Source organism: Panthera pardus, unplaced genomic scaffold, assembly GCF_024362965.1.
Source record: "Panthera pardus isolate Hobbes unplaced genomic scaffold, ASM2436296v1 HiC_scaffold_24, whole genome shotgun sequence".
Lineage (NCBI taxonomy): Eukaryota > Metazoa > Chordata > Mammalia > Carnivora > Felidae > Panthera > Panthera pardus.
In genome coordinates, this window is record NW_026526810.1 from 10955005 (window position 1) to 10971018 (window position 16014).

Below are 16014 nucleotides of genomic sequence, written 5' to 3' on the forward strand. Positions count from 1 at the left end.
CAGCTGCCAGACCCTCATGTCCCCACCCGCGGTTTTGCAACCACACAGGGGTGAGGCCTGGGACGGAATGATTTGTTAGTGCTCACGCAGGGAGACACAGCCACCCGCCAGAACTGCATTTACCAGCGACCTCTGACCCTGTCCACAGCTGTGGTCGGGACGCTGTTCCAGGCAAGCTATGTGACCACTCGCAGAAGGACAGGCCTCCCTCTGTCAGCCCCGGAGGACTGGTTTTTGTCTCGTACTCCACAGACAGCTTAAAATTGTTATGGAAAAACATTTTATTAACATGTTCAACTCACTTCCAATGAAATGATTAATTTTTCATTTACAGTGGTGTCCAATGTTTGTCTTCTGTTCTTTTTTTTTCTTTCAAAACCAGCACCAAAAAGTAAAACAAAAATACCATGGGTACAGTACGTAATGTAAGTTAACTAATGGAAAATATATACATTTGACTCTGAAATGGAGAAAAGAGAACAAAGCAATGAGATTATTGCTGCTGAGGATCTTTCCCTGTGTTCTGATAATGTCAAGCCATGGTCAAGTGAGAGGGCTTCATTTGCACCCACAAAAGTAGCACCATAAGGTCGTAAGACTCTGTCGTTAGTAACGCGTTTGTGCAATCAAAAAGGTACAGTACTTGAGTGACAGTACAGGGTATTGTGAATAAAGAAACGTCACTGTTGTGATCACAGGGTTTCAATGTCTTCTGTACAAAGTGGAACAAGAGTGCCATCATGGCTTCGCCGAAATCAATCATTGCTTGTGCCATGAACAGAAGGCGGGCTGGTGAATTTCAGAGCAGCAAGTGCCAGCATGAGCTAAAGGAGGTCAGAGAGACATGGACTCTGGGGGAACCAGTGGGTGTTCGATAATAACGAAATCAATTATTTGCATTTTGAGAGGGTGGGGCCCTTGCCAGATGCATCCAGTTGATATAGTCAAGGTAGCCAGTCGGGGGGAATATTCAGAGGCATCCGAGAAAGTGCTAGCCTAGGGGCACGTACATGCCCAGCTTGGGCGGGCCCCGTGGGTTCCTTAGCTGGCTGCCCTGGCTCAGCTCCTCAGCCCCCGAGGCTGCTATCTTTCTGACATTACATGGTGAAGCACAGCCCATTTTGGAACCCTAGCTCCCCAAGAATTTGAGAGTTTTGCAGAAATGGGGTTTGGGGGAGTCTGTCAGTGGCCAAGCCTGAGCTGGGGAGGATAGCGTTTTGCATAGGCTGTGCTGCAACACTGACGGGGTTTACACTGCAGGGTGGATCGCGCTATCCTGGCACTCTCTCAATCAGAGCACCCAAGCAAGCTTCTCAAATACTTCTCGTTGATTCAAGAGGAACCGCACAAATCTCTTGTCATCCCTACCACGTCTCTATCTCTGGAATATTAGAAATCATAAATTGAAACAGCCTGTAAGACGGGGTTGAGAAGGCAGGAGATTTTCTTTTTGTTTTCTTTCTGATTTAAGCTAATGGACCCTAAAGTTGTGACATCATCAAAAACCAAAGCAGATACATAAACACAGCACCAATAAATCAGGAAGAACTTGGAGATGATCCCTGGGACATTGGCATAAGTGAGATTCCCCCGTCTGCAATAAGGGAGAAGGTGGGTTTGTCATGGTAAAGTCCTTGAACAAAAGCACCCATCAAACACCCACCAAGCTGGTGAGCAAAACAGGTCTCCTGGCATCTAGGGTCTTTCTCTCCCAGCTCCCAAAGCGGGCAGGGTCCTACCATCTTCTGTGTTCTTGTCATTTCCTCAGACTTCTAGACAGGGCACAGCTCTGTTTTGATAGGTTGCGGGAGGGAAAGACTTTCTTCGTGCTTTTCTGAGGGTCATCCTTGTCTTACTAAGAAGATGGGTCAATACCGACAGCATGACAATAATGGGTCCCCCAAGGTCTGGGCTGTGGGAAGGCTCGGTGCTTGTGCAGTGATCCCGGCCCCCCAGGCCGAGGGGCTTCTGGAGGAAACCAGTCCCATGCCAGGGCGAAGGAGGCAGAGCTTCTAAAAAGAATCAACTTCAGATAGATGGCCAAGGTCAATGGGAAGCCACGTCTAAGGTGCAAAGCTTTATGAAGTACTGACAAGAGTGGAGGCCCCCAGAATGTGGAGGGGCCACACACCCCTGACAAAGCTGTCCTGAGCTCACCTTTATGCCAGGGAACAGTCCCATCACCCAAATGAACAGATGTCCCATTTCATAGCACCTCGAAGAAAGACTTTTCTGTTTCCCTATGTGGTGGACAGTAGAGTATACAAATTAGATGCCTGCCCAAACCCAAACACTTCCAGAATATTCTCCCCAACACAGGTTTTTACGCAAAACTATGCGGCCCTGGTGTCTTTGGCTGATACAGATTCAGACTGTCAGGGACAAGACTTCCAAGAGAAGGCCCAGGATCTAGAGAACACCTTTTCAGAGATGAGCTGAGAGGCTAAGTGCTGACCCTGGCCCTCTTGGGGGGAGCCATTGGCAGAGGCTCACTGACATCTGTCCTTCCTTCCGGGGTGTCACCGGCTTTCAGAATAAAGCCTGTTTGAACGTGGAATGTCTCACTGGGGGGATAGTCCCCCTGCCCCCGGCACATCAAGCACCGGGAATTCAATCGTCAAAAGAAAGCTGGACAGAAGCGCTCAGTGACGTCTCTTTCTTTTGACAACTGTCTGTCAGAGGTGTTCCCTTTGAGGTACACAGAACCTTAGAAATTACAATAATTTTGTGACTCATGCCTATTTTTTTCCTTACCGGAGAAAGCCATCCAGTGGCCATTAACAATATATTAAGTACAAAAGCACTAACAGCAAATGTCAAGTCCACGCTCAAGTTCTATGCGATTGGATTCTCGGGACAGCCTGGTGGGGGGAGCGGCGCTGTGCTCTGGGGGAGGGGGGTCCCGGCCGCAGGACTGGTGCGCTCTTGGGTAGGGAGGCTTTCAACGAGCCATGTCATCAGGATTCAGGCCTCGCGCTGGCGCGTCGAGGGACCCTTGGGCCACGTGTCATGAGCTTGGTGGCGGTGGCAGCGGCTGGCGCATCTTGTTCGCATAGAAGTCCCTGCACGTCTGGCAGCAGCGCTGGTACCACCGCATGTCCTGACAGAGGTTCTTTTCTCGGATGACCCGGCAGTACACTGTCCACTGGTCCCGCGTACATTTGTAGGTCAGAGCGGCTACAGGGACGGTGGAAACAGAAAGCCCAGGGGTTACGGATGGCCCAGGGACATCAGGATGCCTGCGCAGGGGCAGCCTGTGGTCTGACACACTCCGGAGCTGCCCTCACCGACAAGCACACCGGAGCCTTGCGCAAACGGAGGAAATACACCCCCTGCCGGGGCCACGGGATGCCGCTGTTTTCGACAGGGGACACGCTCCTGTGTCTAACCCGACCCTTTGGCAGAGCATGGGTCTGCCTGCTGCTTCCTCAGGGCCAGGGCACTGTGCACCCTGCTTCTCACCTAAGTGGCACTTGCCGTTATTTTTTGGAGAAGGACACCATCGTTGCTGGCATTCATAAAACAGAACGGCACGGGGCGGTGGACATCAAAGGGCCACCAAAGCATAAGCTCGTAGCCTAAGCAAGTGGCCCGAATCTCCTTCAGGGTCATCCTGCAGAGAGAATGTCCTGCCTGAGGGAGGTCTCTGGAGCATACCAAGGAGGTGTGTGCATGCAAAAGCCCGGGGTGCCCCTCTGCCAGTTCAAAGACCCTCCAGTGAAGCAACTTAGAAACCCTCTTCATTCTGGCTGTGTTCCAGTGTTAGGGAAAGGGGCTCTGGGTAGGAAAAGATTCCTCAGGGATTTCTATTTGGAAAAGTGGACACCGTCAAAAGGAATCACCAGATTAGTGTTAAATGCTCCTCTTCTCCCTCCTGTGCCACTGAATTAAATACTCCACCCTATCAACACCTCTGTTTTCTTCTCAAGTGTTAGCTTGGGGAGCATCCCATGCGAACGTCACCGAGGCTTCGTGAATGTCGCCCCAGCTCCTTCACTTCTGGAAGAACGCACCTCCCTTTGCCCTCCTCGTGCACAGGAGCCCAAAAACATTGACTGAAGACCACCCTCCCGTGTTCCTCATTGTTGGCAGAGGGACTAAGCGGGACGCTTGAGCCGTTGTTGTGTTTGAGGTTGCCGCTAGCAGACGTCTTTTTCATGACAAGGAACGAAATTCCACCTCTGAAACCTCTAACCTTCTACAGAGCTGACAAAAGACCTCTTCAGGGCTCAGCTAGGGCCCAAAGGGGGCTTTCTGGCTTACAGAACTCCCACCTCCCCACCCCAGAAACCGGGGGCCACTCACCGAGGCGAGGGGAGGTGATGGTGTTCACGTTGATCTTGTCATTGCAGACCTCCTGGTGGCACTGTCTGTAGGCTGCTGGCTTCGAGAGGGCGGGGCACTCGTTGCCATGGCGGCCGGTGACCTTGTGCATGCACTGTACTACGCGGGACTGGAGGCCCTTCCCACAGGTTGAGGAGCACTGCCAGACACAGGGACAGCCTGAGCTGGGGGCCTAACCTACACCCAGGAGTCCTTGACAATGGCTTTGCAATGCAGCTGCCCCTCGGTGTCATTCCCAGGGGCTTGGAATAATGCAGGACAAGGGGCTTCACTGCATCCCAGGTGTCTGACAGAAACCTGCTTCGAGATGTTACGGACTGAATGTCTTTTGTCTCCCCAAATCCCTAACTCCCAATGGGATCGTATTTGAAGGTGGGGCTTTTGGGAGGTAGTTAGGTTTAGATGAGGGTATGAGGGCAGAGCCTCCATGATGAGAACTGTGTCTTTATAAAGAGGAAGAGAGACCAGAGTCTGTCTTTCCCCCGTGTGAGGACACGGCCAGGACACGGGCCCTCACCAAGAAACAAATCTGCTAGCACCTTGACCTTAGACTTCTCAGCCTCCAGAATCATAAGAACTAAATGTCTGTGGTTTAAGCCCCTTAGTCTATGGAGTTTCACCCCAGCAGCCTGAGCTAAGATGCAACACAGTTGCTAAAACATTAATGTATGAGGCCTGCATTTCACTTCCCACCCTCCCTACTCCCATTCCCAGCAGAGAGCTGGGCTTTTGAAATCCTTGAGACAGTGGACAGGGTGGCCTGATGGCATCCAGGAGGCACTGGGCCTGATGACCAAGTGGGTCTTCCCCAGTGCTTTGTGCTGTGGGAGGCTCTGGGGTCTTTGCCTGGTCTTGGTTGTGGAGGGGAGCTCAGGCATGAGTGGGGTCAAATTTCCCGCAAGCCTGGAGGGTCGGGGCTCAGAATCAAGGTGGAGAAAACAAAGCACAATCTTTTTTTCGCATCACAGAGTCAAGGAATCTCATACTGTTTGTGGCTGACAGCTTTAACTCAGACACCAAATCCCGGGCTGCTGGTAGACCTGGGTTTGCTAAAACCCGCCTGGCGTAGCTCAGCAGACATCCCAGGTTCCCAGTGAGCGGACTCGGTAGGACTTTCCCAAGTCCTGTCTCTCTTTGCATCCCTTTAAAGTGCTCCACAGGGAGACTGTCAGCGACTCAGCTCCGCCACCCTGGTCCTGCTCTCCGAACTCCTGGGCACTTGCACGCTCTCCCAGGGACCCTTGGAACTGTCTCTCCAATAAGCTGGTCGCTTCCAGCCAGAGAGCCAGGTTCCTATGCACTTTCTCCCCATCTGGTGTCCCCTAGCGCCCACGCAACCCGTGATTTATGGGGTTCTGAGAGCACTCTGCAAAACTTTAATAAAGCAAAGGCCTCAGGTGCAATAGCCCAGCTGGAGTTAATACCGGCACCTTGGGGTGGAGAAAGGAGAGCGGGGCCTGCCCTCCAAATGCCACATGCGGTGACGATGCCAGGTGCCGTCCGGAGAGTGTGCCTCCCTGTCTCCTCCCCTTTGTGCCGGACCTTGGCCTGTGCTGGAAGGAGGACCTTCCCTCCAGGGGTCTGCGAGGAGTCACCAGGCACAGGCTTGATGGGAGACTGCTGGTACCATTTGTGACCACGTGGGCACTGTCTGCTCCGCAAAGAGCTTTTGTGTGCCAGGTGAATTCCTCTGCAGAATCATGTGGGGTTTTTGTTTTTGTTTTCACTTTAGAAGGATAAAGAGGCTCAGAGGGAATGGTGCTCTGAAGGGGTCTTTGCAAATCAAAAAGGAGGTGGGAAAACCACAAGTGACACCCACTGTGGGCTCTGGCATGTTCAAACCAGAACAGGCACGCTCCCCAACAGGCAAGGCGGGCCCCAGGGCCCCCGCTTTGTGTCTTGCTTCACATCCTATCTTCTGGATACACTAGGCATGGGCTGCTTGTGGGCTTGAGAATTCATTGTGCATTAATGGATGCAGATTTCTGGGCCCCACCCTAGACCTTGGGGGTTGGCACTGGAGCACAAGGGAAGTTTGAGGGCTGCTGAGGTGGAGGAGTGAGGTCACATGAGGAGGTCCCACCAACAGGAGACCTTAAACTTAGGACGGCTGCCATAGCAACAGGACTTATACCTGGGGGGCCTCTGGGGGGGCGGGGAGCTGACAGCAGGTTGGGATCTGTTCTTGGGATTACCTGGTGAGCCCAAGGTATCCCTTGGTGTCCTTCGGTGTCCCAGGACAATCAATCAATATATGTAGAAGGGGCACCCACAACTGAGAACCTCTGATTTATCCTGAACTTCTGCCCAGTGGCCTGTGTAGTGGAATGAGCTCTCTCTTCTTACAACTGAAGTAGTTGAATATTCATATACAAATACCGTAAAACCTTGGATTGTAACTTGTTCTTCTAGTGCTCTGCAAGATGAGCAAACATTTCTAATAAGTTAAAATTTTTTTTAATGTTTATTTATTTTTGAGACAGAGAAAGACAGGGTGTGAGCAGCGGAGGGGCAGACAAAGAGGGAGACACAGAATCCGAAGCAGGCTCCAGGCTCTGAGCTGTCAGCACAGAGCTTGACGTGGGGCTGGAACTCACGAACCATGAGATCATGACCTGAGCTGAAGTCAGACGGACACTCAACTGACTGAGCCACCCGGGCGCCCCTATTATATACCTTTAAATATGAATGTGTAACTACCTGAATAAATTATATAGTTTATGGAGACATTTGACTAGTCCACCTATACCATTAAAGATTTTTTATATGTAAGGTGGTTGTAAAATCAAAAAAATAAAATAAAATCTACTTCCTGGGAAAATGGGATTACCATGTACTTGGGACCAGATTCCTGTGACTATTTGGCACTCAACTGCCTTTGTGAGGAAAAGAGGTATCTGCAGACTGATCTACAAGTGACATCAACATCCTTTTTCTCATCGGATCTTGACTGCACCATGGGCCTTGGAGCCACCTGCTATAGGAGACACACCCGGAAGGAAGAATTAGGAATTACGTGTCTTAATATTCCTTGGAGAGGGGGACCACCCAGGGTGGGACTGGTGGTGGTTGGGGCCCCAGGAAACAGCACAGCCTAATGGAGAAGGTGCCTAAAGCTATGTCTATCTTGCTCCTATGGCACCCCCTGACCGCGAGGTACCCAAAGCCCTGCTGGCTAGGCGGTCGGCCAGGGGTGAGTTACTTCCTGGCCAGGAACCTCAGGAAGTGTTTCGATGTCTTTTGCAGGTGTCATTATTATGTACGTAAAAATCAGGGCAAGAACTCAATCCTGTGGGTCTATTCACACCAAGCACAAAACTGACAAAGGTCTCTGCCTGAAAATGATCAATGACCATTGTAAAACTCAGGTATTCAGGGTGACCTTGATGGATGGTTTCCTCCTCTGAAAGTTCTTAGTCATGTTTCACATGCTCTGGGGACAGGAGGTTGGGTGGGGGCAGGGAGAGCATTCATGATGTCCCCCTGCATATGCAGATGGTATGTTTGCTTATCCTGTGGGTTTGCTTGTAAGGTTCCATAATAAGGTGGAACATTCCACAACAATCTAGAGGCTGCTGGCTACTGAGCTCAGTGGGGGTGTCTGGTCCAAGGTCACACGGTGAGTGAGTGGCAGAGGAGGGACAGGACCCCAGCTGCCCCATTCCATGGACCAAATTCCATCTTCCTGTACGAATTACAGCTTGCACTGGTGGGAGCCTCTATGGGAGCCAGGAAATGAAAAGCTAGGTCACTGCCCAGGTCCACTTCTTATTCATTATCTTTCCTAGTATGGGTCATTGGCCTTTAATTTCCCAGTCTGGAGAAAAGAACTGCTCCATGAGATCACAGAATTCTCTCCAAAGATCCCGCATAGAGACTCAAGGGTCTGTTCTCATGGCTCTCCAGCACCTATGTGAAGCCGGGCAGGGCCAGGTGACAGGCTGGGGGCCGACCCTCCGCTGCTGTAGGGGCATGTAGGGACCCTGCAGGCCCTGCCCCTCATAGGGATTTGCCTCTCAGATTAGGCTGGGCTAAATTTTAGCTGGAGTCCTAGGAACTCTGCTGTTCCCACAGCGGTGGGCTGTGAAAGGCCTGTACTCATTAAAAAGAACTTTTGAGAACCTTAGAGCATTTGCTTATCCACCTGAATTGTGTGTGAGCCAGCCCCACAGAGGCTGCTTCAATGCCTCAGGTGAGAAGACAAGCACGTAACCAAGTGGCAGGTAAAGAAACTTCCATTTCAGTCCAGGTGGTGTTAAGCCTGCCCGCCCCCGCCGAACACCCATGGGTAACCACACTCTCCCCGACTGGGGTTTTACTGGGGACAGAGCCATAGGGGCAGCACAGACCTGTCAGCATATTCCATCCCTGCTTACTCGCTGTGTGACCTCAGGCAAGTTACTTAACCTATCTGAGCCCCAGTTTTTTCATTTGTGGCTTGAGGATAATAAAACTCTCCTTGCAGAATGATTTAGTGATTAGAATCACTTGGACGGGTGACCAGCAGGGAGTCTGGGAGAGAGCGAGCCCTCAACAAGTGCTGCTATTATTATTAACAGTTAGCGCTTGGACAAGAACAGAGAGAGCCGACCAGGGAGTCCCTCAAGCCCAGGAAAACACACTGAGTCACTTGGCCAACTTGCTTAGCTCTCCATGGGGCGGCCATGCCCTGCCTGGCAGCAGGCCGCCACAGACAGGTGTTGCGGGGCCACCCTTGCCCGGCTCCTGGCCCTGATCTGGCAGCTCAGCCAGATGACCTCTGAGAGCACAGTTAGAAGCTGATTTGACCCTGAAGACAAACGTGATTGCAGACAGGTCTGAAGGGTTGCTTTGAACAGCATCCCGTTGTATGTAACTTGAGCTTGCTGCATTCAGGATAACACAGGCGCAGACAATGGGCTCCATCTCTGTCTGCCTCCCCTTGGCCTCAATTTTAATTAAACAGTGAGGAGACCACAGTGTCTCCAGATTGCACCGGATTAGCCCCAAGCATTGCTGTGAAGCCATTTTCAGGCTCTTAAAATCCAAGCAAACAGATCTGTAAAAAAACGTATCTGGTCTTGTTAGAAGCACTCTTTCACTGTTGGGTATTTTTTTTTTTTCAGGTCGCTCATTACGTTAACATTTATCGTGACTCCCTGAGACTCGGGAAACAAAGATAGAAATGGAGCAGGGATAAATCCAGCAGAAAAGCTCCCTGCCAGACGACCTGAAGCAGGGTCAGCCCCCTCCCCAGCAAGTGGCCGCAGCCGCACGTCAGAGACTAGGCTTGGTGACCCGCCACCGATCTCAGGGCCCTCCCCTGGCTAGGATGGGGAGTCAAAGACACTTGCAGCGGGAGTTTCACTGGAAAAGCAATAACAAAATCAAAAGTTCTGGTGCACAGAGAGCAAAAGGTTCACGGCAACAAAGAGAAATCTTCAACTTGAATTTACTCATGGGCTTGTGGTGTTAGTTCTGGTGTGGCTATGAAAAAGAGGATTCCCTAAAAGAGTGGGAAGGCCTGTGGTCCCTCAGACCCAAGGACACGGTGGAAGGCTTCCCACCTCTGCTTCCTTGATGACAATGATGGTGACAATAGCAGTAATAGCAGCCAGGTCCACCTTCTGCATGCCCGCTGAGGGCTGGGCCCTGGACTTAACGTCATTCTCGTTAGTCCTTGTTAATCATTCTACTACCAGCGGCTGTGGCCAGGGCAGTGCTCAGAACATAGTAGGTGCACAATAAACACACACCAAATGCGTGAATGGCACCACAAGGAGCACAGGACTGCCTTTCAGAGAGGCCGAATGTGAGGCTTAGGGCGTCCATGTGACTGTTCCCCAGTGACAGCTCCAGGCCCCCCACCCGGCCTCCTCCAGGGCCACACCGCTCCCCGGAGGGGAGGATCCAGGTCTCTGTCACCCCACAGAGGCCTGACCCTGATGACATGCTCCACTTCGGTGAGGACTTCCTTCTCTTCACTTCTCGCAGCTATAAAATCACCACTATAAATAACACGGAATCCCAAAGGGGTGTTTTGAGAATTAGCTAAAGGAGGTTGTAAAAACCTCAGGAAGGGGAAAACGCTGCAGGAATGTTTGGTGCTTGCATGAGCCCGGGGTTCCGACAGAGTCGGGGAGGGGGGGGCGGGTGGGCTGGCTTCCTCCCCGGGGCTCTGGGGTGAGCAGGAGGCTTGGCAAGGGGGAGCCCTCACCCCGCGGTGTAACCGCCCCCACGTTCTCCCGTTCTCCCAGAGCCTGGTGTCTGAGGGGCCAGCCCGCCCCCGGGGCGGGTGTGGATGGCAGAGAATGAGGCAGGGGGTGGGGGAAGAGAATACCCTCCAGATAAAACTCCATTTTGTGTCTGAGAGGCACTTGGCTGGTGAAATGTCAAAAGCTCTTCAAAAGCATTTTTGACAGATTTTCCCCCGACTTGGCATTGAACAATGCAAACATCGGAAGCTGTTGAAACCTGAAATAGCAGGTTTTAAACAGTAATGAAAATCCCCACTGTCTTTGCTCCAGCCTTGAAACTGGAAATGCTTTCTTAGACACACACACACACACACACACACACACACACACACACACACACACACCCTTCAACTCATACTCCCTCACAAACTGTTTTTCCCTTCTAGCCTCAGCCTTAGCTTCGGGTTTCCCCCAAGTCTCTGAATTTGCAACCTGGCGACCTACAGATTCTGGCTGGGCCACGCCAGCCCAGGAGCCAGAAGGCCAAGTTGACTCCCGAGGAACTGCAAGAGCTCTGGACTGTGCTCTGTGAGCCCGGAGCACAGGGGACTCTGCCTGGCCACTCTGTGTGTCCTTGGGCAGAGGCTGTTATCACTCCGGTAGCTTAGCTCTCCCAGCCCGTCAGTGACTGCGCACAAGATGCTCCACCCCGCTGGAGGAGGCTGGCCCAGGAGCCCAGCAAATGCCGCAGCAGCCCCTCTCCTGCCTCCTAGCCACGCTGTTGCCATGCGCACACACCGGGTCAGGGCACACACTGTTTTATGGGACCTGAACCACATTCAAAGAGCTGCTCTAAGATAACACATATTTGATAGGCCCATGGAAGAAATGGGATTCCACCAGAGATCTGTGGCTGCAGCAGAAGACAATGGCAAAAATAACGAGATGATGATGATGATAGAAACAAGCACCTCCCGGGTGATCTCCCTGTGCCAGGCCTTGGGCTAAGTGCTTTTACAGATGCCCTATAGGGGGGTACCCCTAGACCCAGCTGACAGAGGGTGATGCTGGTTCAAGTTTACAGGAGGCCACAGCCCAGTGGGGGGTGTGGACCTGTGTCATCCTGACCGTCTGCCCTACTTTAGGGTCACTGACGTAGCATGTGTTGAAACAAAAGTGTTCCTTAGGGGCAGCATCTCCTCTGATTCAATGACTAGGTCCAGGTAGTGGTTAAAACCCAGGCTGCAATGCAGGGGGAGCCACCCCCTCTCTCGGATCCCTTGCTCCACACCAAGGCAGCTGGTTTGACAAAGGGCACCACTAGGTGAATGGACGGGTCAGAGGCATCAGCTATTATTCAGCTCACTTCATGCAGGCACCTCTCCTCGAAATTTCCGATAACTCTGCTGCTCTACAGGAAGCCCATTTCTCTCACATGAGCAGGTATGGGTCCTGGACTTTTCTCTGCAAGTCCACGACCCAGTGGCAGGCTCTGTTCACCCACTCAAAGTGCTCCACACCGAGGGGGTATTCTGCCCTCTCTCCCTTCTGCCCCTGCCTGAAACGCGTTGAGATCTGATGACCTTCCTTTCATTGGCTGCTTATGCTCCTCAGAGTAATGTCAAATAGAGAGAGAATTGGCTTATCTCTCTCTTTGCCCACAGTGCTGGCTGCCCGCTGGCTGCCCCAGAGAAGGGCCCCGATATCCCCAATGTCTCACATACTTCCTCTTTGATGTGCAAGTTTCTTTTAATAAGGACTCAACTTTTTATTTCACAAATAAGGGTAGACAACGTGTAGGACCGCAGATAGAGGCAAGGGATTGCCATTATGTCAATGACTGATACAAAGCCCTTGGAGAGCAGGTTTAGATGGGGGGTGGTGTGGAGAGAGAGCAGGGAGATACTTGACTTGTTTTTTTTTGGGAGGGGGGTGGATCAGTCAGTTGAGTGTCCGACTTCAGCTCAGGTCATGATCTCGCGGTTCATGAGTTTGAGCCCTGCGTCGGACTCTGTGCTGTCAGTGCAGAGCCAGCTTCAGATCCTCTGTCCCCCTCTCTCTGGCCCTCCCCCGCTTGCACTCTCTCAAAAATAAATATTAAAAACAAAGCAAAACAAGGGCAGGTAGACACTTGACTTTATACCAAGCATATGCCTATGACGATTAGAGCTGCAGGCCATAGGTCATCTCCTACCCGTTTCAGGTTAGGAATCTAAGCCTCTGAGGTTATTATGCACCTGGAAGAAAGGTGAATTAAGAGCCAGAAGGCAGGGACCAGACTCTTAGCCCTGCTATTTTGTAGCTGTGGGACTTTGGGGAAAAAAGCCACATCACCACTCTGAGTCAGTTTTCTCATCTGTAAAATGAGGACGGGGTCAAATGAGATAATATGAGTGAATGTGCTTTGTAAATTTTAAAGCACTGGTGTATGTCAGGGGCCACTGTCACTGGTCCCAACAGGAGCAGTGTCACCCCCTGCCAGCATCCCCATCCACAGTTTTCCCAGGAAGAGGCTGCCTGGGTCCCATAGCACTGTGCTCATACTGGCCCAGTGGGACTCAGGGTGGCCTTCTGCAGTTGGCTCCCTGTCGGTCTGTACCTTGTATGGGTCACTATCCACTCTCATACCCCCAGGGCCCAGAGCGGGTTTTCTGGCACAGATCGGGAGCTCAGGAAATGCTGGTTGAATCCCAGAGTCTTGGCTGCCGGCCCCCAGCTTGGCAGGCAGGCCAGCCTTGCAGAGTGGGGAGTGGGGTCAGACCCCACCAAAACAGGTGCAAGCTTTGGAAGTGGTGTGGGCTGGAAAACTTCCCGTAACAAGCCCCTCTCGCGATGCAAGGTCTGTTCATTGCTAAGGCCGTGGAGCTGAAACCCCCATCTCCCTGCCTAGAGCACAGTAAGGCCTCCACCACTGAGTGAGAGGCTCTCCCAGACTTCTTGGGGGTCTGCAGCTCACACACTCTTCATGCTTATTTCTTCCTTTGACCTCCTATGGCCCCTGGGAGGTGCTGTGATTTCCACATCAGTCTGGGGCTCGGGTGTGAGGGGCACACCTGGGGCCTGACTGAGGCCTTGGAGTTAGACCAGCCCCCTTCCATGGGACCTTCGCAGGCACCAGGAAGTCAACGGTCACTTTGATCTCTTCAGTGAAAGGGAACAGCCATACTCTTAACACAGACAGCCAACGGTTTTCTTTAAAAACACCATCCATTATGATCCCTCCAGAATAATTTGTTTCTAATTAGAAACATCCCGTCATTTCAGCGGTGATTAATGCCTCTGGTCTTGAAACTGAAACATCTCAACTTTTGATCAAAAGTCATGCTATTCTAGAAAGAAATGCGATTTCCTCCTCTCCCATTTTAAGTGACGTCTCCCTCCCCCCGGGTTGAATACCCAGCAGTTAGCGGGTGAAAACAATGATTTGCACAGATCTGGAAATAGCTAATATCCCAGGAGGGTAGCCAGCTGCAGGCCATTTTTCAAACATGGCAGAGCAGTAATAATGCCCTCAGCAGGGATGGGAATGTGAAGCCTGTCCCTCATATGGGACCCCGGTTACGGTTCAGTCATTTGCTGAGGCTGGGGGAAGGGGAGGGGCCCTGCCTCCCCCAGGTTCTGGGTGTTGTTCTCAGGCACCCTCACCCAGCTACAGGAAGGGATGGGTGCCAGCCCCTTCTCAGGGGTGACTGGTCCTTCTTATTTCAGTGAGTGCAGGATGGCACCGGTGGAATGTCCATGGACTGGCTGGTCCCTCACCTCCCTGGAGACGGCTTATCTTTCTCAACGGCACCCGTGGGGCCAAGTAACAGGAGACTGCTTGGATGCAAAATGTCAAAGCTTCCAGACACACTGATGCCCTGACGGCCCTTGAAATTCTATTGACTTTCCTTTGGGGCAACTTGTGTGAAGCCTTCAAAGTCTGGAATGTGGGGAGGTTTGGAGGCTGGTTACAATGGAGAGGGTTTAAAAGTGCACTGACCCTTGGGGCAACTGGGTGGCTCAGCCAGTTAAGTGTCCAACTCTTGATTTCTGCTCAAGTCATAATCTTGCAGTTCGTGAGTTCAAGCCCTGCATCCAGCTCTGTGCTCACAATGTGGTGCCTGCTTGGGATTCTCTCTCTCTCTCTCTCTCTCTCTCTCTCTCTCTCTCTCTCTCTCTCTCTCTTCTCTCTCTGCCCCTCCTGAGCTTGTTTTCTCTCTCTCTCTCTCAAGAAAATAAACTTAAAAAAAAAATGCACCCACCCCAGGCATGCAACAAGGGGACGGTGCACAAGCCGCAGAGCAGAGACAAGATGTTACTCACAAAGCACATTTAGTCTGAATAAGTGAAAATGTCAGGGTAAGAACCATCCAGTGGAATCCACCAACACTGACCTGATCACCCAGTGAGAGAGGACAAGTATCCCCACGGGATCCTTTCCACTTCTCCAGAGAAGAAATGGGGAAAAACCATGGGCAGATTTCTATTAACTGTACAGATTTCTGTAACTGTGCATGCCAGCCCACCCAGGGATGGCGGTGGCAGGAGGGAGTGGTGGTGAGGCAAACAGGGTGAGGGTCCCACGGCTGAGTTCTGTGCTGCTCCTGCCCCACCACACTTGCTCCCAATATGTTCATGCATGCACAGACTTCCAGTTCAGTGTCCGTGATGAATTTTCAGCTTGGGAGAACGAGCCTGTGCCTGGGTCCTGGTTCTGGCCAGATGTGCTGGGGAGGGGGCCAGTGGCACCCACAAATGCTGAGTACTCTCCCCAAAGGCTCTGTGCACCAATCAGATGCCAGAAGATACCAGCCCTGGATGGCAGCCGAGATCATTCCGTTCCATTATTCTTTCTTGTTTTTACTTTCCTTGATCAGGGATAACTGATCAAGCTGGCTGTGGTAAAAAGTGGGCACGGTGGCCTTCTAATGCCTTCCTTTCCAGAAAGCTGGGAGGTGTTATTCGCCATGGTCTGGCTACTAGAGAAGCAGGCCAGCTAACGGCTCTACCTGGTGGGCTGTGTGTGGGAGTTGGCTGGACCACATACCAGCGTCCTCAGCCAAGGAAGTGCCCCTGAACATCGGAGGAGGGAAAGCCTGAGCTACTAGATCTGGGGCAGTGCCGTGCTAAGCTTCTCAGGCACTAGTCACATTCATTTTCTGGTGTTCTGCAGCTCCTAGTGCCAGGAAGCTCATGGTACTTCAGGAAACAAAAGTGTCCCTCTGGTTCTCAAAACCAGATGGCCATAACGGCTGGAGAAAGCCAAGCCCTGGAGAGCCAACGAACACGTGTAGGGCATGCTGTGGCTCAAAGGCACCGTCACGGGGACTCCGCAGCCCTTCTCGTTCTGTGTCCACTGGTTGGATTGAGCTCTGAACTGGGGTTCAGGAGCTTGGACTCTGCCAGAGGGGTGTGGGCACGCCACTCAATCTTGGAGCATCTATTGCTTCTTCAGTGAACCAGGGCTAATGACCCTGGCTGCAGGGCACAGGTACAGAGGTAAACCTCAAAG

At 52.0% G+C, this 16014-nt stretch overlaps 1 protein-coding gene across 4 annotated transcripts in view; it reads right to left on the reverse strand.

Annotated features, from left to right (window-relative positions):
- Window positions 1-263: 263 nt before the first annotated feature.
- ADAMTS17 (ADAM metallopeptidase with thrombospondin type 1 motif 17) overlaps window positions 264-16014 on the reverse strand; it is a 343562-nt gene continuing 327811 nt past the window's right edge. For all 4 annotated transcript variants that reach the window (XM_019460111.2, XM_019460109.2, XM_019460110.2 and 1 more), the window contains 2 exons: window positions 4306-4483; window positions 264-3177 (listed from right to left, as the gene is read on the reverse strand). In XM_019460111.2, the coding sequence (XP_019315656.2) occupies window positions 3008-3177; window positions 4306-4483 (348 nt within the window). In that variant the 3' untranslated portion in view covers window positions 264-3007. The remainder of the gene's footprint in view (window positions 3178-4305; window positions 4484-16014) is intronic.